This window comes from Ornithorhynchus anatinus, chromosome 6 (genome assembly GCF_004115215.2).
Source record: "Ornithorhynchus anatinus isolate Pmale09 chromosome 6, mOrnAna1.pri.v4, whole genome shotgun sequence".
Taxonomy (NCBI): domain Eukaryota; kingdom Metazoa; phylum Chordata; class Mammalia; order Monotremata; family Ornithorhynchidae; genus Ornithorhynchus; species Ornithorhynchus anatinus.
In genome coordinates, this window is record NC_041733.1 from 46687863 (window position 1) to 46706420 (window position 18558).

General features: G+C 62.3%; 1 protein-coding gene and 1 long non-coding RNA gene across 3 annotated transcripts; both read left to right on the plus strand.

Moving 5' to 3' along the window:
• The first annotated feature begins 1723 nt into the window (after positions 1-1723).
• On the plus strand, positions 1724-3353 carry LOC120638451. Its single transcript, XR_005660122.1, has 3 exons — positions 1724-1777; positions 3115-3124; positions 3239-3353. It is a non-coding gene; the product is annotated as an uncharacterized LOC120638451 (long non-coding RNA).
• Positions 3354-7735: 4382 nt separating this feature from the next.
• RAB41 (RAB41, member RAS oncogene family) lies at positions 7736-17148 on the plus strand. 2 transcript variants are annotated; one of them, XM_029066955.1, is made up of 8 exons: positions 7736-8060; positions 9422-9480; positions 11571-11624; positions 11833-11938; positions 13673-13784; positions 14717-14810; positions 16618-16684; positions 16822-17148. In XM_029066955.1, exons 1-8 carry the CDS (start codon positions 7751-7753, stop codon positions 16884-16886), a joined length of 867 nt encoding a protein of 288 aa, XP_028922788.1. In that variant the 5' UTR covers positions 7736-7750; the 3' UTR covers positions 16887-17148. The 2 variants fall into 2 exon arrangements, with proteins under 2 accessions (XP_028922788.1, XP_028922789.1); XM_029066956.1 differs by lacking the exon at positions 11833-11938.
• Positions 17149-18558: the final 1410 nt, after the last annotated feature.

Sequence of the window (18558 nt, forward strand, 5' to 3'; positions counted from 1 at the left end):
CAAGGTCACACAGCTGACTGGCGGCGGAGCCGGGATCAGAACCCGTGACCTCTGACTCCCAAGCCCGCGCTCTTTCCGCTGAGCTACGCTGCTTCTCTCCCGGCTCCGCCGCGTGACCTCGGGGCGGTCACTTCCCTTCCCTCGTCTGGAAAATGGGGACGAAGACCGGGAGCCCCCGACCCGGTGACCTCGTAGTCGCTCGTCCATTCATCCGATCGTTCTTATTAAGGGCTCGCTGGGTGCGGAGCACTGTGCCGAGCGCTCACGGTGTCCGTCCAGCGCTTCCTCTGCGCCGGGCGCTAGGCGGATCCAAGCAGACCGGGCCGGACACGGTCTCTGTCCCGCCCGGGGCTCGCGGTCTTAACCTCCATTTTACAGATGAGGTGACTGAAGCGTGGAAAATATTAATACCGATAATGATGAGAATGGTATTTAGTAAGCGCTTATTATGTGTTGAGCGCTGTTCTAAGCGCTGGGGGAGATCCGGGGTCGTCAGGCGGCCCCCCCGTGGGGGTCCCGGTCGCCATCCCCCTTTTTTCCCAGATGAGGCCCAGAGAAGCGAAGTGACTCTCCCAAGGTCACCCCGCTGACGACTGGCCGAGCCGGGATTGGAACCCACGTCCTCCGACTCCCGGGCCCGGCCTCTCCCCGCCGGGCCGTGCTTAGATCCGCGCCCGGCGTTCGTTGGTTCAGTGGTATTTATGGAGCGCTCACTCTGTGCGGAGCACCGTCCTAAGCGCTTGGAGTGGACAGTCGGGCCACAGAGAGAGGCCAGCCCCGCCCAGCGACGGGCCCGCCGTCTAAACGATGGTGGCGCGTGGTGAGCGCTTACCAGATACCCACCGCACCGAACAAACGCCACAGGAACTCTGCGTGATCGTAAGCGCTTAGCCCAGTGCTCGGCACAGGGGAAACACTCGAGAAGAAGTGTGGCTCAGTGGACAGAGCCCGGGCTTGGGAGCCAGAGGTCATGGGTTCGAATCCCGGCTCCGCCGCCTGTCAGCTGGGCGACTGTGGGCGAGTCACTTCACTTCGCCTCAGTGACCTCATCTGGAAACCGGGGATGAAGACTGGGAGCCTCACGTGGGAGAACCTGATTCCCCTGTAACAATCATGTTGGGATTTGTTAAGCGCTTACTAGGTGCGGAGCACTGTTCTAAGCGCCGGGGGAGATACAGGGGAATGAGGTCGTCCCACGTGAGGCTCCCGGTCTTAACCCCCATTTTCCAGATGAGGTCACTGAGGCCCAGAGAAGTGAAGCGACTCGCCCACGGTCACCCAGCTGACAAGTGGCAGAGGCGGGATTCGAACCTATGACCTCCGACTCCAAAGTCCAGGCTCTTTCCACTGAGCCCCGCTGCATCTCGCCCAGCGCTTAGAACAGCGCTCTGCACCTAGTAAGCGCTTAACAGATACCAACGTTATTATTATTATAAAGAGGACTGAATGAATTAGGCAGGCCCAGGCGTCCCAGCGGCTTCGAGGGGGCTAGGACCCATCCCGGGGGTCTCGAGGCCCCCTGCCCACCCGCTGGGGACCCCGAACCTGCCCCTGACCCCGTCTTTCTCTGCCCCCCCCCTCCCCCCCAGCATTCTGGGAGACCTGACCTCCAGGTGAGCTGGGGTGCGGGGCCGGCCGGGGATGGGGGGGACGGACGGGGGGCGGGGGGACCTCGGGCCGAACCCTAAATCCATCTTTCTTTGGGGGGGGGGGGGTCTCCACAGTGACGTGGGGGTGGAACTGCCCCTAACCCTGATGCACCCCAAGCCGGCGAATGGTGAGTAGGGTGACCTCGCCTTTGGGCACTCGGGGAACCTCTGGGCCTCAATGATAATAATAATGTTGGTATCTGTTAAGCGCTTCCTAGGTGCCGAGCGCTGTTCTAAACGCCGGGGGAGATACAGGGGAATCAGGTTGTCCCAGGGGAGGCTCGCAGTCTTCCTCCCCATTTTATTCATTCATTCAATAGTATTTATTGAGCGCTTACCATGTGCAGAGCACTGGACTGAGCGCTTGGAATGGACACGTCGACAGACGAGGGAACTGAGGCACAGAGAAGGGAAGTGACTCGCCCACAGTCCCACAGCGGACGAGTGGCGGAGCCGGGATTAGAACCCACGACCTCCGACTCCCGGGCCCGGGCTCTACCCACTGAGCCTCGCTCTCCCTCGTTGTGTTCGTTAAGCGCTCACTGGGTGCCGAGCACTGTTCTAAGCGCTGCGGCGGGTGGGGATAGGAGGTCATCAGGTCGCCCCCCGTGGGGCTCCCGGTCTTCGTCCCCGTTTTCCAGATGAGGTCCCCGAGGCCCGGAGAAGCGAAGCGACTCGGCCCGAGTCACCAGGCTGACGAGTGAGGGAGGCGGGATTAGAACCCGTGACCTCTGCCTCCCCATTCATTCATTCAGTAGTATTTATTAATAATAATAATAATAATAATAACGTTAGTATCTGTTAAGCGCTTACTAGGTGCAGAGCACCGTTCTAAGCGCTGGGGGAGATACGGGGTCGTCGGGTCGTCCCACGCGAGGCTCACGTGCTTCATCCCCATTTTCCAGATGAGGGAACTGAGGCACAGAGAAGTGAAGCGACTCGCCCATAGTCGCACAGCCGACGAGTGGCAGAGCCGGCATACGAACCCATGACCTCTGACTCCCCAGCTCGGGCTCCTTCCACTGAGCCACGCTGCTTCTCTAAATTATTGAGGAGTGCTTACTATGTGCAGAGCACTGTACTGAGCGCTTGGACGGCACAGGCCTCTTTCCATTGACCCCCGCTGCTTCTCTTGTCCCTACTTAGAACAGGGCTTAGCACAGAGTAAACGCGTAATGATGGTATAATATATAATATATGTATAATAATATATGGTATAATGTGATAACGTAGTAAGCGCTTAAATACCGTTATTATTAATAATAATAATAATGTTGGTATTTGTTAGGCGCTTACTATGTGCCGAGCACTGTTCTGAGCGCTGGGGTATCTCATCGTTATTCCGGGATCTGGGGAGACGGAGCGGGAACGCGGGGAAGGGGGCGGCTGGGCCGACGTCTCTCGTGGTCTCTCACTTCCCCCGGGTGACCTTTACGACCTCTATCCCGCCTCCCTCCCGCTGCAGATGCCACCGGGTAAGTGGGGGTCCCCGAATTGGGGGGGAAATGGGGGGGAAATGGGGGGGAAATGGGGGGGAAGGGGTCCCCCGCCTGCCCCAGCCCCCCTTCTCTCCTCCCCAATCCCCACAGCGCCGAGGACATCGTCGTCGAGGAATTCGCCCGGCACAAGCTCGGGGCCGAGAAGGACGAGGACGAGGACGAGGAGGAGGAAGGACAGAATTGAGCCGAACCCCCGGCTCCCCCCGACCCCCACGTACCGTGTACCCCTCCCACCCCCCCCACCCCCCCCCGGGTGTATTTCCCGAGCGCTCTCGGTGTGCAGAACGCTGTTCTGAGCGCTTGGGAGAGCACTGGAGACTTAGTAGACTCCATCCCTGGCCTCCGGGAGCCCCCGGTCTTACCGTCCGGCGAGAGACCCATAACGTGGGAATGATAATTGTGGTATTTAAGCGCTCCCTACGCGCCGAGCGCCGTTCTAAGCGCCGGGTCGTCCCCCGCGGGGCTCCCGGTTGACAGATGAGGTCACTGAGGCCCCGAGAGGCGAAGCGACTTGCCCGAGGTCCCGCCGCAGCCAAGCGGCCGGGGCGGGATTAGAACCCACGACCTCGGACTGCCCGGCCCGGGCTCTTCCCACTGAGGCGCGCCGCTTCCCCTGACGTCTGCCGCGTGCCGGGCACTGGGCCGGACGCTCGGGCGGGGACGGCCCAGTCGGCGCACACGATCCTCGCCCTCTTTCCGTGTGCGGAGCCCTGGGTTCCGAGGTCGGTCGACATCCATTCCTTCGTTGGCTCATATTTATGGAGCGCTTACTGGGTGCAGAGCACTGCACTGAACGTTTGGAGAGTAGGATTCGGCGACAGAGACCATCCCCGCCCGCGCCGGGCTCGCCGTCTAGACGTGATCTCTGCCCTGGAGGACCATCGCTGCGCGCGGGCCCCCTCGCCCGTTATTATATCGCGGCCCTCCCCGCCCCCCAACCATTAGTAGCCCCCTCCCGCCGCCCTCCCCAGTTCACACTGTACTGGACGCCCCCGCCTTCCCCCCGGCCCGGTCTTCCCAGCGGAGAGAGGTTTGCAATAAAGCACGTCGTCCGACGGTCACCGTGTCATCCACGCTGGGGCGAGGGGGACCGCTGTCGGGGTCACTTGGAGCCACGACCTTCACCGGCACCGGTCGCAGGGGGTCGGAATCGAAAGACATCCAGCGCGCCCCGCTCCTCCCGCGCCAACCCGCTCCCGGGGCCTCGACGTGGCCCGTCCGGCCGCCGATGCAACCCTTCCTGGGCGCCCGCCTCCTCCCGGAGGCCTTCCCCGCCCGAGCCCCCCGCCTTTCCTCATCTCCCCCATCCCTCCCGCGTCCCCCCGACTTTCGCTCCCTCCCTCCGTCCCCCCGTCCCGGCCCCGCGCCCCCTACGCCCCCCTCCCTCCCTCCTTTCTTTCTTTTAACGTCCATCCCCCCCGGTAACCTTCTCTGGGCCTCAGTTTCCTCATCTGTAAAACGGGAGAAGAATAATAACTGTGACAGCTGTGAAGCGCTTAGTATGTGCCAGGCACTGTAATAATAGCAATAATAATGTCGGTATTTGTTAAGCGCTTACTATGTGCCGAGCGCTGTTCTGAGCGCTGGGGGAGATCCAGGGTCATCGGGTCGTCCCACGGGAGACGCACGGTTAATCCCCATTTTCCAGATGAGGGAACTGAGGCCCAGAGAATAATAATGTTGGTATTTGTTAAGCGCTTACTATGTGCAGAGCGCTGTTCTAAGCGCTGGGGAAGATACGAGGTCAGCGGGTCGTCCCCCGGGAGGCTCCCAGTCTCCATCCCCATTTTCCAGACGAGGGAACCGAGGCACAGAGGAGTGAAGTGACTTGCCCACAGTCACCCAGCTGACAAGGGGCAGAGCCGGGATTCGAACCCTGATATCGGTTAAACGCTCGATCTGTGCCAGACACTGTACTGGGCGCTCCGATACTTTTCTTCCCAATGCATGGGAAAAGAGGCAGTTGCTGGGTGCCTCAATCTTCCCGTCTCTCCTCCCTTTCCCTTCCACTTCCCTTCTCCCCCATCCAAGAGAAGCAGCGTGGCCTAGTGGGTAGAGCCGGGCCCGGGATTCAGGTGGTCCCGGGTTCCAAACCCGGCTCTGCCGCTCATCTGCTGTGTGACCTCGGGCCAGTCGCTTCACTTCTCTGGGCCTCAGTTCCCTCAACTGTAAAATGGGGATGGAGACTTTGAGCCCCACGAGGGCCGGGGGGACCGCGTTTCTGTCCACCCCGGTGCTTAGTACGGTGTCTGGAACATAATAAATGCCGTCATTATTATTATAACTGGGCCTCAGTTCCCTCATCTGGAAAACGGGGATGAAGACCGTGAGCTCTACGTGGGACAGGGACGGTGTCCGACCTGATCTGCTTGTATCTCTGCCCAACCGCTCAGAGTAAGCGCTTAACAAATGCCAACATTATTAAGAGTGCCTGGCCCACAGTAAGCACTTAATGCCACAGTGATGATTATTCCACAGTTATTATTACGATTATTATTTTTCACTTCGCTGGGCCTCAGTCCCCTCACCTGTAAAATAGGAGAATTGAGACTGCGAGCCCCACCGGGGACAGGGACGGTGTCCAACCGGATTTGTTTCTACCTCTCCCCCCGCCCCCACCGCTTAGTACAGTGCCTCGCACATGGAAAGCGCTTGAGAAATATCTCCATCGTTATGATTTTTCACCTTCCCGTGCCTCAGTTCCCTCATCTGTAAAATGGGGATGAAGACGGTGAGCCCCACGAGGGACAGGGACAGGGTCCAACCCGATTCGCTCGTATCCACCCCGGCGCTTCACGTGCATTAACAAGTACCGCAGTGATGATTCACTTCTCTGGGCCTCAGTTCCCGCCTCCGGAAAATGGGGATGAAGACGGTGAGCCCCACGTGGGCCGGGGCCTGGGTCCAACCCGACTGGCTTGGATCCACCCCAGCGCTTAGTACAGTGCCCGGCACACAGTAAGCGCTTAACAAATATCGTCATCATCATCATCATCATCATCATCATTATTATTCTCCCAATCCGGGGTAATAAGTCAGGGACAAGGACTGGGCACTTCACTCAACAACGGACCACGGGCAAGGTGCGGACCTGGCACCAATACCATTATTATTATTATTATTTTATGATTATTTTATTATTATTCTCCCAATCCCAGATAACAGTCAGGGGCGAGGACTGGGCGCTACCCTCAAGCCCAGACCACGGGCAAGGGCAGACCGGGCACAATAAACCATTATGGTTTAAACCATTAGACCATTAGAGAAGCAGCGCGGCTCAGTGGCGAGAGCCCGGGCTTGGGAGTCAGAGGTCATGGATTCGAATCCTGACTCTGCCACTCGTCATCTGGGTGACTGTGGGCGAGTCCCTTCTCTGTGCCTCAGTTCCCTCATCTGGAAAATGGGGATTCAGACCGTGACCCTCCCCCACGTGGGACAACCCGATTCCCCTGTGTCTACCCCAGCGCTTAGAACAGTGCTCGGCACATAGTAAGCGCTTAACAAATACCAACATTATTGTTATTGTTATTATTATAATTATTATTATTATTCTTCTCCCAACCCTGGATAACGAGGAGAGGCAAGGACCGGGCACTTCCTTCAAGCCTGGACCATGGGCAAGGGCAGACTGGGAACAATAAACCATTGTTATCATTATTATTGTCGTTCGATTATTATTATTATTATTATTATCATTATTATTATCATTATTATTATCATCATCATTATTATCATCATCCTTATCCCGGATAACGGGCAGGGGCAAGGCCCGGGCACCTGCCCCAACCCAGACCACGGGGCGTGGCCTGGGTGGGGCGTGGCCCACGATGACGCACACAGCTGTGGGCGTGGCCTCGAGATGACGTAACATGGATGTGACCTATATACATGACGTATGGCGTGGGCGGGGCCTCGTGGTGGGCGGGGCCTCATCGGGCAGGTCCCGCGATGACGTCCGTAACAGGGGCGTGGTCGAGTGGTGGGCGTGGCCTCGATGACGTCAGTGGGCGTGGTTTCTGATCGGGCGTGGCCAAAGATGACGTCCGCATGTGGGCGTGGCCCGCGGTGCCGACCGAGTGTGGGCGTGGCCCGGGGGCTCGATGACGCCCGCGCGTGGGCGTGGCCTCTGCAGTGGGCGTGGCGCGAGATGACGTCTGCACGTGGCCGTGGCCCGCGATGACGACGGGGTGTGGGCGTGGCCTCACGGGGCCTTCGATGACGTACACACGTGGGCGGGGCCTCGCGATGGGCGGGGCCCGCGGTGTCGTCTGCACGCGGGCGTGGCCCGCGATGACGACAGAGTGTGGGCGTGGCCTCGAAGGCCTCGATGACGTCCACGAATGGATGGGGCCTCGTGATTGGGCGTGGCCCGCGATGGCGTCCGCGTTGTGGGCGTGGCCTCCACGACGACGGAGGTTGGGCGTGGCCCTGGGCCTCGATGACGTCTGCGCGTGGGCGTGGGCTCCATGACGACGGAGGGTGGGCGTGGCCCTGGGCCTCGATGACGTCTGCGCGTGGGCGTGGCCTCTGCGATGGGCGCGGCCCGCGGGGACGCCGGCACGTGGGCGTGGCCCGCAATGACGACGGTGGGGCGTGGCTTCGATGACGTCGATAGTGGGCGTGGTCCTAGATGACGTCGGCGCGTGGGCGTGTCCGCGCCTGCGCGTTGCGCCCCGAGGCTCGCCGGGCGGCGGGGCGGCTCCCGGCGGGGCGGTGACGTCAGACGGCCCCCGCCGTGCGGGCCGGGTGACGTCAGACGACCGGAAGTTGAGGCGGGGCGGCGGCGGGGCCCGGCCCGGCGTCTCCCGGAGCCTCCGCCGGTGTCGGGGCATCGGCATGGGGTCGGGCGGGGGCGGCGAGTTCGGGGCGGCGCTGCGCAAGTTCAAGCTGGTGTTCCTCGGGGAGCAGAGCGGTGCGGGGGCCGGGCAGGGTGGGACCCGCATCCCGAGCACCTGCGGGCGCCAGGCCGCCTGCCAAGACCGGGCCTCGCGGGCCTGGGTTTGCAGGAGGGAGCTGGGTGGAGCTGGCCCCGCATCCCTGGGTTTGCAGGAGGGAGCTGGGAGGACGGGGCCCCGCACCCCGGGTTTGCAGGAGGGAGCTGGGAGGACGGTGCCCCGCATCCCTGGGTCTGCAGGAGGGAGCTGGGAGGACGGTGCCCCGCACCCCTGGGTTGCAGGAGGGAGCTGAGAGGACGGTGCCCCGCACCCCAGGGTTGCAGGAGGGAGCTGGGAGGACGGTGCCCCCCATCCCTGGGTCTGCAGGAGGGAGCTGGGAGGACGGGGCCCCGCATCCCTGGGTTGCAGGAGGGAGCTGGGAGGACGGTGCCCCCCATCCCTGGGTCTGCAGGAGGGAGCTGGGAGGACGGTGCCCCGCACCCCTGGGTTGCAGGAGGGAGCTGGGCGGAGCTGGCCCCGCATCCCTAGGTCTGCAGGAGGGAGCTGGGAGGACGGGGCCCCGCACCCCGGGTTTGCAGGAGGGAGCTGGGAGGACGGTGCCCCGCACCCCTGGGTTGCAGGAGGGAGCTGGGAGGACGGTGCCCCCCATCCCTGGGTCTGCAGGAGGGAGCTGGGAGGATGGGGCCCCGCACCCCTGGGTGGCAGGAGGGAGCTCGGTGGACCGGGCCCCGCACCCCTGGGTGGCAGGAGGGAGCTGGAAGGACGGTGCCCCGCACCCCAGGGTTGCAGAAGGGAGCTGGGTGGACCGGGCCCCGCATCCCTGGGTCTGCAGGAGGGAGCTAGATGGAGCTGGCCCCGCACCCCTGAGTTTGCAGGAGAGAGCTGGGAGGACGGCGCCCCGCATCCCTGGGTCTGCAAGAAGGAGCTGGGAGAACGGTGCCCCGCATCCCTGGGTCTGCAGGAGGGAGCTGGGAGGACGGCGCCCCGCACCCCTGGGGTGCAGGAGGGAGCTGGGCGGACCGGGCCCCGCATCCCTGGGTCTGCAGGAGGGAGCTGGGAGGACGGCGCCCCGCACCCCTGGGTCTGCAGGAGGGAGCTGGGCGGACCGGGCCCCGCACCCCGGGAGCTGGGAGGGCAGGGCCCCGCACCCTGGGTCCGCAGGAGGGAGCTGGGCGGACCGGTCCCGCACCCTTGCGTGTGCAAGAGGGAGCTGGGCGGACCGGGCCCGGCACCCCTAGGTCTGCGGGAGGGAGCTGGGCGGGACCGGGCCCCGCACCCCGGGACCGCGGGCGGGAACCCCGGGATGGAGTTTGAGGAGGGGCGGGGCGGGGGGGGTCCTCTACGCGACGCTGACCCCTGACCCCCCCCCGCCCCGCAGTGGGGAAGACGTCCCTGATCACCCGCTTCATGTACGACAGCTTCGACAACACCTACCAGGTGAGGCCCTCCCCGCATGGCTCAGCCCGGCCTATCTATGGAGCGCTTCCGGCGCGCAGGGCGCCGGGGACAGGACGGGACGGCGATCGGCAGACCCGTTCCCTGCCCGCGACGAGCTCCCGGTCCCAAGGGGGAGACGGACCCAGGTCGGTCCGTCCGTCGGGATCGACCGAGCGCTCGGGAGAGCGGAAGGGAAGCGACGCGTGCCCCGCGCGGGCGCCGAGCGGGTGGGAGAGGGACGAGGACCGCGGGCTGTCCGAAGACCCGCTCGACCCCACTTCCCCCTCCAGTTATCGCCCTATCTCCCTACTACCCTTCCTCTCCAGAATCCTAGAACGAGTCGTCTACGATCGATGCTTAGAATTCCTTAACTCCCATTCTCTCCCGGACCCCCTCCGATCTGGCTTCCGTCCCCTCCGCTCCACCGAGACCGCCCTCTCTGAGGTCGCCCGTGACCTCCTTCTTGCCAGATCCGATGGCTCCTACTCCATTCTGATCCTCCTTGACCTCTCTGCCGCCTTTGACACTGTCGACCATCCCCTCCTCCTCCATACCTTATCTCACCTCGACTTCACGGACTCCGTCCTCTCCCGGTTCTCCTCTCACCTCTCCGGCCGATCATTCTCGGTCTCCTACGCCGGAGCCTCCTCCCCCTCCCATCCTTTAACCGTCGGAGTTCCTCGAGGGTCGGTTCTCGGCCCTCTTCTGTTCTCCATTTACACTCACTCCCTCGGTGAACTCATCCGCTCTCACGGCTTCGACTACCATCTCTACGCAGATGACACGCGGATCTACATCTCCGCCCCGCCCTCTCCCCCTCCCTTCGGGCTCGCGTCTCCTCCCGCCGCCGGGACGTCTCCGCCCGGATGTCGGCCCGCCACCTAAAACTCAACGTGAGCGAGACTGAGCTCCTCGTCTTCCCTCCCGAACCCGGTCCTCTCCCGGACTTCTCTATCACCGTGGATGGCACGACCGTCCTTCCCGTCTCTCGGGCCCGCGATCTCGGTGTCGTCCTCGACTCGTCTCTCTCGTTCGCCCCACGCGTCCTATCCGTTACCGAGACCCGCCGGTCTCACCTCTACGATATCGCCGAGATCCGCCCTCTCCTCTCCACCCGAACGGCTACCTTACCGTTACGGGCTCTCGTCATATCCCGGCTAGACTACCGTGTCGGCCTTCTCTCCGACCTCCCTTCCTCCCCTCTCGCCCCGCTCCGGTCTATCCTTCGCTCCGCCGCCCGGCTCATCTTCCCGCAGAGACGATCTGGGCACGTCACTCCCCTTCTTAGACAACTCCGGCGGTCGCCCGTCGACCTCCGCTCCGAACAGAAACTCCTCACTCTAGGCTTCGAGGCTCTCGGTCGCCTCGCCCCCTCCTACCTCTCCTCCCTCCTCTCTTTCCACCGCCCGCCCCGCCCGCCCCGCTCCTCCGCCGCCCGCCTCCTCGCCGTCCCCCGGTCTCGCCCGTCCCGCCGTCGACCCCCGGGCCGCGTCCTCCCGCGGTCCCGGAAGGCCCTCCCTCCTCGCCTCCGCCGGACTGATCCTCCTCCCCTCTTCAAAACCCTACTTAAAACTCACCTCCTCCGAGAGGCCTTCCCACACTGAGCTCCTCTTCCCCCTCTACTCCCTCCGCCATCCCCCCTTCACCTCTCCGCAGCTTAAGCCTCATTTTCCCCTTTTCCCTCCGCTCCTCCACCTCTCCCTTCCCGTCCCCACGGCACCGTACCCGTCCGCTCGACTGTACATATTTTCGTCACCCTATTTATTCTGTTAATGAATCGTACGTCGCCTCGATTCTATTTAGTCGCCATCGGTTTTTACGAGACGTTCTTCCCCTCGACTCTGTTTATCGCCATCGTTCTCGTCCGTCCGTCTCCCCCGATCGGACCGTGAGCCCATCAAAGGGTGGGGACCGTCTCTATCTGTTGCCGACTTGTTCGTCCCAAGCGCTTAGTACAGTGCTCTGCACACAGTAAGCGCTCAATAAATACTATTGAATGAATGAATGAATGGGTCCACCCCGGCGCTTAGCACGGTGCTCGGCACGTAGTAGGCGCTCAACGGATGCCCCCGTTACGATCCTCATCCCAGGCCACCATCGGCATCGACTTCCTGTCGAAGACCATGTACCTGGAAGACCGCACGGTGAGTAGGGCCCGAGGCCCGGAGGAGACCCCTTGGGGGACCCTCCCTCTGCCCCCGCATCCCCCCTAAACTGCGACCCCGTGGGCGGGGAGGGTCCCTCTTGCCGTCCGGTCCTCGCCCAAGGCGGACGGATGAACGGGCCCCCCGTGGGGGAGCGGGGGGCTCGGAGGGGACGGGGGGACCCCCATTTTCCCTCCCGCCCCGGCAGATCCGGCTCCAGCTGTGGGACACGGCCGGGCAGGAGCGCTTCCGCAGCCTCATCCCCAGCTACATCCGAGACTCCACCATCGCCGTCGTCGTCTACGACATCACAAGTGAGGGGCCGGGGGGGGGGGGTGGGTCGCCTCCCCGGGGCGGGGGGCGTTCGGAGCCCCACGGGGGACCACCTGATGACCTTGTATCTCCCCCGGCGCTGAGAACAATCCTAACGATGGCATCTGTTCGGCGCTCACTATGGGCAAAGCGCTGCTCTGAGCGCCGGGGAGGATACAGAGTGATCCGGTCGTCCCACGTGGGGCTCACGGTCTCGCTCCCCATTTTCCAGATGAGGTCGCCGAGGCGCAGGGAAGTGACTCGCCCAGGGTCACGCAGCTGACAGACGGCTGAGCCGGGATTCGAATCCACGACCTCTGACTCCCCAGCCCGGGCTCTTTCCACTGAGCCGCGCCGCTCCTCTAAGAACAGTGCTCGGCACATAGTAAGCGCGCTTAATAGCGGCACGGCTCAGTGGAAAGAGCCCGGGCTGGGGAGTCAGAGGTCGTGGGTTCGACTCCCGGCTCGGCCACGCGTCAGCCGGGTGACTGTGGGCGAGTCACTTCGCTTCTCTGGGCCTCAGTGACCTCATCTGTCAAATGGGGATTAACTGTGAGCCTCCCGTGGGACAACCTGATTGCCCTGTGTCTCCCCCAGCGCTTCGAACAGTGCTGTGCACATAGGAAGCGCTTAACAGATGCCAACGTTATTATTATTAATAATAACGATGTCATCTGTTAAGCGCTTCCTGTGTGCCGAGCACTGTTCTAAGCGCTGGGGGTAGTAATGGCATCAAAATAATGATGATGGTGTTTGCTAAGCGCTTACTATGTGCCCAGCACTGTTCTAAACGCTGGGGTTAGTAAGAGCTTAATAATAGTGATGATGGTGTTTGTAAAGCGCTTACTATGTGCCCAGCACTGTTCTAAGCACTGGGGGTAGTAAGCGCTTACTAATAATGTTGGTGCTGTTTGTTAAGCGCTTATTATGTGCCGAGCACTGTTCTAAGCGCTGGGGGTAGTAAGCGCTTAGTAATAATAATCATAATGATAATGTTGGTATCTGTTAAGCGCTTACTATGTGCCGAGCACCGTTCTAAGCGCTGGGGGAGATACAGGGTCATCGGCTTGTCCCACGGGAGGCTCACAGCCTTCATCCCCGTTTTACAGATGAGGTCACTGAGGCACAGAGCATCATAACGATGGTATTTCTTAAGCACTTACTATGTGCCGAGCACTGTTCTGAGCGCAGGGGGAGATAAAAGGTCGTCAGGTTGTCCCCCGTGGGGTTCACGGTCTTCATCCCCATTTTCCAGATGAGGGAACCGAGGCCCAGAGGAAGGGAAGTGACCGGCCCAAGGTCACACAGCAGACAAGCAGCGGAGGGGGGATTCGAACCCACGACCTCCGACTGCCAAGCCCGGGCAATCTTGCCACTGAGCCACGCTGCTCCTCTAGTAATAACGATGGTCTTTGGTAAGCGCTTACTAGGTGCCAAGCACTGTTCTAAGCGCCCGGGCAGATACGTGCTCATCGGGCGGTCCCCCGTGGGGCTCGCCGTCTTCGTCCCCATTGTCCAGATGAGGAAACTGAGGCCTAGGGAACCGAAGTGACCGGCCCAAGGTCACGCAGCGGACGAGCGGCGGAGCCGGGATGAGAACCCCCGTCCTCTGACTCCCAAGCCCGGGCTCCACCCGCTGGGCCGTGCTGCTTACCGGATACCATCGTCGTCATCGTTATTATTGCTAATATTGTTATTGCTAATATTATTGTTGTTATTTTCTCTTCCCCCTCCAGACCTCAACTCCTTCCAGCAGACCAGCAAGTGGGTGGAAGACGTGCGGACGGAGAGGGGAGGGGACGTCATCATCATGCTGGTGGGGAACAAGACCGACCTGGCGGACAAGAGGTGAGCGCCTCCTGACCCCCCCCCGCCCCGGCGCTCTCCGCCGGCCAGACGCTGCCCTGAACGCTGCGGCGGAGCCCGGTCCGCATCGGGCGAAGGGGGATGGAGACCGTGGATCTCCCCCGGCGCTTAGGACGGCGCTTGGCACGTAGTAAGCGCTCAACAGATACCGTCGGGATGGTTATTAAGTAGGAGGGAGCGTGGCGCAGACGCTAAGGGCATCCGGCCGAACGGGCGCGGAGGGCGCTGGGGAGAAGAGAGCCGCGGCAGGCGGCACCGTCGATCCCGTTTATCGAGGGCTTCCTGTGTGCAGAGCACTGGGCTGAGCACCGGGGAGAGGATGGGAGCCGGCACGGCCTAGCGGGTAGAGCCCCCCGGGAGCCGGGTTCGAATCCCAGCTCTGCCCCCTCTGTGCTGGGCGACAAGTCCGTCCCTTCTCCCGGGCTCAGCTGCCTCCTCTGTCAAATGGGGCTGAAGACGGGGAGCCCCACGGGGGACCACCTGATCGCCTTGGATCCCTCCCAGCGTTCAGAACGGGGCCCGGCGCCTAGCGAGCGCTTAACAGACGCCGTCGTCATTATCGGTCGTAGACGCCGACCCGGCCGCCGGACCCGAGCGCCCGGGAGAGTCCGGTAGACTTAGTAGACGCCATCCCTGCCCCCGACGTCATCGCCCCGCACCCCCCAGGTCCCCCTCCCTCATTTCTTTTTCTCTCTCTTCCCGCCCCTCTCCCCCCCCCCAGACTCTCAGCTCCTCGTGGGCGGGGAATGGGTCTCCTTATCGTTGTCTTGCCCTCCCCCAAGCGCTCAGTACAGTGCTCTGCACCCTCGAAGCGCTCAATAAATAGGAGCGACCGAGCGACCGACGGGTCGGAGCCCGCCGTTCAGCTCGGGGACCGCCCCCTCTCCCCCCCCCCCCCCCCGGTCTGTCTCCAGGCAAATCACCCCAGAGGAGGGTGAGCAGAGAGCCAGAGATCTCAACGTCATGTTTATCGAGACCAGCGCCAAGACCGGCTACAATGTCAAACAGGTAAGACCGCGCTCTGCTCCCTCTCTTGCCCCCCGGGCGCCCCCTCCCTCGTGCCCCGGATGCCCCCTCTCTTGCCCCCGGGTGCTTCCCCTCTTGCTCCCTGATGCTCCCTTCGTTCCTTGGGTGCCCCCTCTCTTGCCCCCGGGTGCTTCCTCTCTTGCCCCCTGGGTGCTTCCCCTCTTGCTCCCTGATGCTCCCTTCTTTCCTTCCTTGGATGTTCCCTCTCTTGCCCCGTGGACGCCCCCTCTCTTGCCCCCTGAATGCCCCCTCCCTTGCGCCCTGGATGCTCCCTCCCTTGCCCCCTGGATGCTCCCTCTCTTGCCCCCTGGATGCTCCCTCTCTCGTTCCCAGGATGCCTCCTCTCTTGCTCCCCGGATGCTCCCTCTCTTGCTTCCCTGGTGCCCCCTTCCTTGCTCCCTGGATGCCCCCTCCCTTGCTCCCTGATGCTCCCTTCCTTCCTTCCTTCCTTGGATGCTCCCTCTCTTGCTCCCCGGATGCTCCCTCTCTTGTTCCCCGGATGCCTCCTCTCTTGCTCCCTGGATGAACCCTCCCTTGCTCCCTGGTTGCTCCCTCTCTTGCCTCTTGGATGCTCCCTCTTGCCCCCTGGACACCCCCACGCTTGCTCCCTGAATACCCCCTCCCTTGCGCCCTGGATGCTCCCTCCCTTGCCCCCTGGATGTTCCCTCTCTTGTTCCCAGGATGCCTCCTCTCTTGCTCTCCAGATGCTCCCTCTCTTGTTCTTGCTCCCTCTCTTGCTTCCTTGGTGCCCCCTTCCTTGCTCCCTGGATGCCCCCTCCCTTGCTCCCTGATGCTCCCTTCCCTCCTTCCTTGGATGCTCCCTCTCTTGCCCCCCGGATGTTCCCTCTCTTGTTCCCCGGATGCCTCCTCTCTTGCTCCCTGGATGAACCCTCCCTTGCTCCCTGATTGCTCCCTCTCTTGCCCCCTGGATGGTCCCTCTCCTGCTCCCTAATGCTCCCTTCTTTCCTTCCTTCCTTGGATGCTCCCTGTCTAGCCCCCCGGATGCTCCCTGTCTTGCCCCCCGGATGCTCCCTGTCTTGCCCCCCGGATGCTCCCTCTCTTGCCCCCCGGATGATCCCTGTCTTGCCCCCCTGGATGCTCCCTCTCTTGCCCCCCGGATGATCCCTGTCTTGCCCCCCAGATGCTCCTTCTCATTCCCTGGGTGCTCCCTCTCTTGCTCCCTGGTTGCTCCCTCTCACTCCCTGATGCTTCCTTCCTTCCTTGGATGCTCCCTCTCTTGCCCCCCCCCCCCCCCGGATGCTCCCTCTCTTGCCCCCTGGATTCTCCCTTCTTTCTTTCCTTGGATGATCCCTCCCTTGCCCTTTAGATGCTACCTGTCTTGCCCCTCGGATGCTCCCTCTCTTGTTCCCTGGTCACCTCCTCTCTTGCTCCCTGGGTGCTCCCTTCCTCGCTCCCCAGATGCTCCCTCTCTTGCTCCCTGGATGCTCCCTCTCTTGCCCCCTGGATGCTCCCCCTCTTGCTCCCTCATGCTCCCTTCTTTCCTTCCTTGGATGCTCCCTGTCTTGTCCCCCGGATGCTCCCTCTCGTTCCCTGGATGCCTCCTCTCTCGCTCCCTGGGTGCTCCCCCTCTTGCCCCCCAAGATGCTCCCTTCCTTGCCCCCCCCTTTGCTCCCTGGTTGCCCCGTCCGTCCCTGCCATCCTTAGATGCTCCCCTCTCTTGTCCCCCCGCCTGTGCTCCGGGCCCCCCAGGGTGCGGCCGGGTCAAGGTGGGGGGAAAACCCCAAATCCCCATTTCCGCCCTTCGCGGCGACTTGCTCTTCCCCCGCAGCTGTTCCGGCGAGTGGCCGCAGCCCTGCCCGGGATGGACAGCGCGCCCGACCGCGGCAAAGACCACAGTATCCTGCCGGCCTCGCCCCTCCACACCCCCGGGGGGCGGAGCGGGGAGGCGGTGGCGGGGTGGGACGCCGGGCCGGGACCCCTCGGGGGTGTCGGGGGGCGAGGGTCCGCCAGGCCTCCTTAACTCCTGCTGCAGTGATTGACATCAAGCTGGAAAAGCCCCCAGAGTCTCCTGTCCTAGAGGGGGGCTGCTCCTGCTGACTGCCCCCACCCCACCCACCCCTCTATTTATTGCCCCCCCCACCCCCCGGCACCTCCTCCGGGCCAGGCCTGCCTCACCCTCCCCATTTCGCCCAGCCCGGTCCAGCTGTGGCCCTTTTAGGACGCCCCCCTCGTCTCATCTCTCTCCCGCCCAGCTCCGTCCTCGATCTCTCCCTCTGTGGTGTCTCTCCCGCCCCCCTCCCCCCCCAGCCCTATCTCTCTCCCTCTCTGGTGTCTCTCATCTCTCCCTCTCAGCTCTGTCTCTGTCCCCATTCAGCTCTGTCTCTCTGGCGTCTCTCCCGTCTCCCCCCTCAGTGGTCTCTCTCCACCCCCAGCTCTGTCTCTCCGACATCTCTGATATCTCTTCCCCCCCAGCTCTGTCTCTCCCCCTTCCCCCCCACTCTGTCTCTCTCCCTCTCCGGTGTCTCTCATGTCTCCCACTCTGCTCTGTCTCTCTGGTGTCTCTCATGTCTCCCCCCTCAGCCTTGTCTCTCTCATGTCTCCCCCTCAGGTCTCTCTCTGAGGTCTCTCTTCACCCCTAGCGCTGTCTCTCTTGTCTCTCCCCCTCTCTGGTCTCTCTCCCCCTTCAGCTCTGTCTCTCTGGTGCCTCTCATCTCTCCTCCCTTGGCTCTGTCTCTGGTGTCTCTCACGTCTCCCCTCAGCTCTGTCTCTCTGATGTCCTGTCTCTCCCCTCAGCTCTGTCTCTCTGGGGTGTCTCATGTCTCTCCCCTCAGCTCTGTCTCTCTGGTCTCTCATGTCTCTCCCCTCAGCTCTGTCTCTCTGGTGCCTCTTCTCTCCTTCAGCTCTGTCTCTCTGGTCTCTCATGTCTCTCCCTTTAGCTCTGTCTCTCTGGGGTCTCTCATATCTCTCTGATGTCTCTCATGTCTCTCCCCTCAGCTCTGTCTCTCTGGGGTCTCTCATGTCTCTCCCCTCAGCTCTGTCTCTCTGGTCTCTCTCATGTCTCTCCCTTTAGCTCTGTCTCTTTGGGGTCTCTCATGTCTCTCCGGGGTCTTTCATATCTCTCCCTTTAGCTCTATCTCTCTGGGGTCTCTCATATCTCTCCCCTCAGCTCTGTCTCTCTGGGGTCTCTCATGTCTCTCCCCTCAGCTCTTTTTCTCTGGGGTCTCTCTGTCTCTCCCTTCAGCTCTGTCTCTCTGGTGCCTCTTCTCTCCCTTCAGCTCTCTCTCTCTGGTCTCTCATGTCTCTCCCTTTAGCTCTGTCTCTCTGGGGTCTCTCACGTCTCTCCCTTTAGCTCTATCTCTCTGGGGTCTCTCATATCTCTCCCTTCAGCTCTGTCTCTCTGGGGTCTCTCATATCTCTCCCTTCAGCTCTGTCTCTCTGGGGTCTCTCACGTCTCTCCCTTCAGCTCTGTCTCTCTGGGGTCTCTCACGTCTCTCCCTTCAGCTCTGTCTCTCTGGGGTCTCTCATGTCTCTCAGCTGTCTCTCTGGTGTCTCTCATGCCTCTCCCTTCTGCTCTGTCTCTCTGGTGCCTCATGTCTCTCCCTTCTGCTCTGTCTCTCATGCCTCCCCTCGCAACTCTGTCTCTCTGGTATCTCTCATGTCTCCCCCTCAGCTGTGTCTCTCGGGTCTCTCCCTTTAGCTCTGTCTCTGGTGTCTCTGAGGTCTCTCCCCTCCCCCCCGCCCCCCCTTCCCCCTCCCCTCCCTGTCCTCA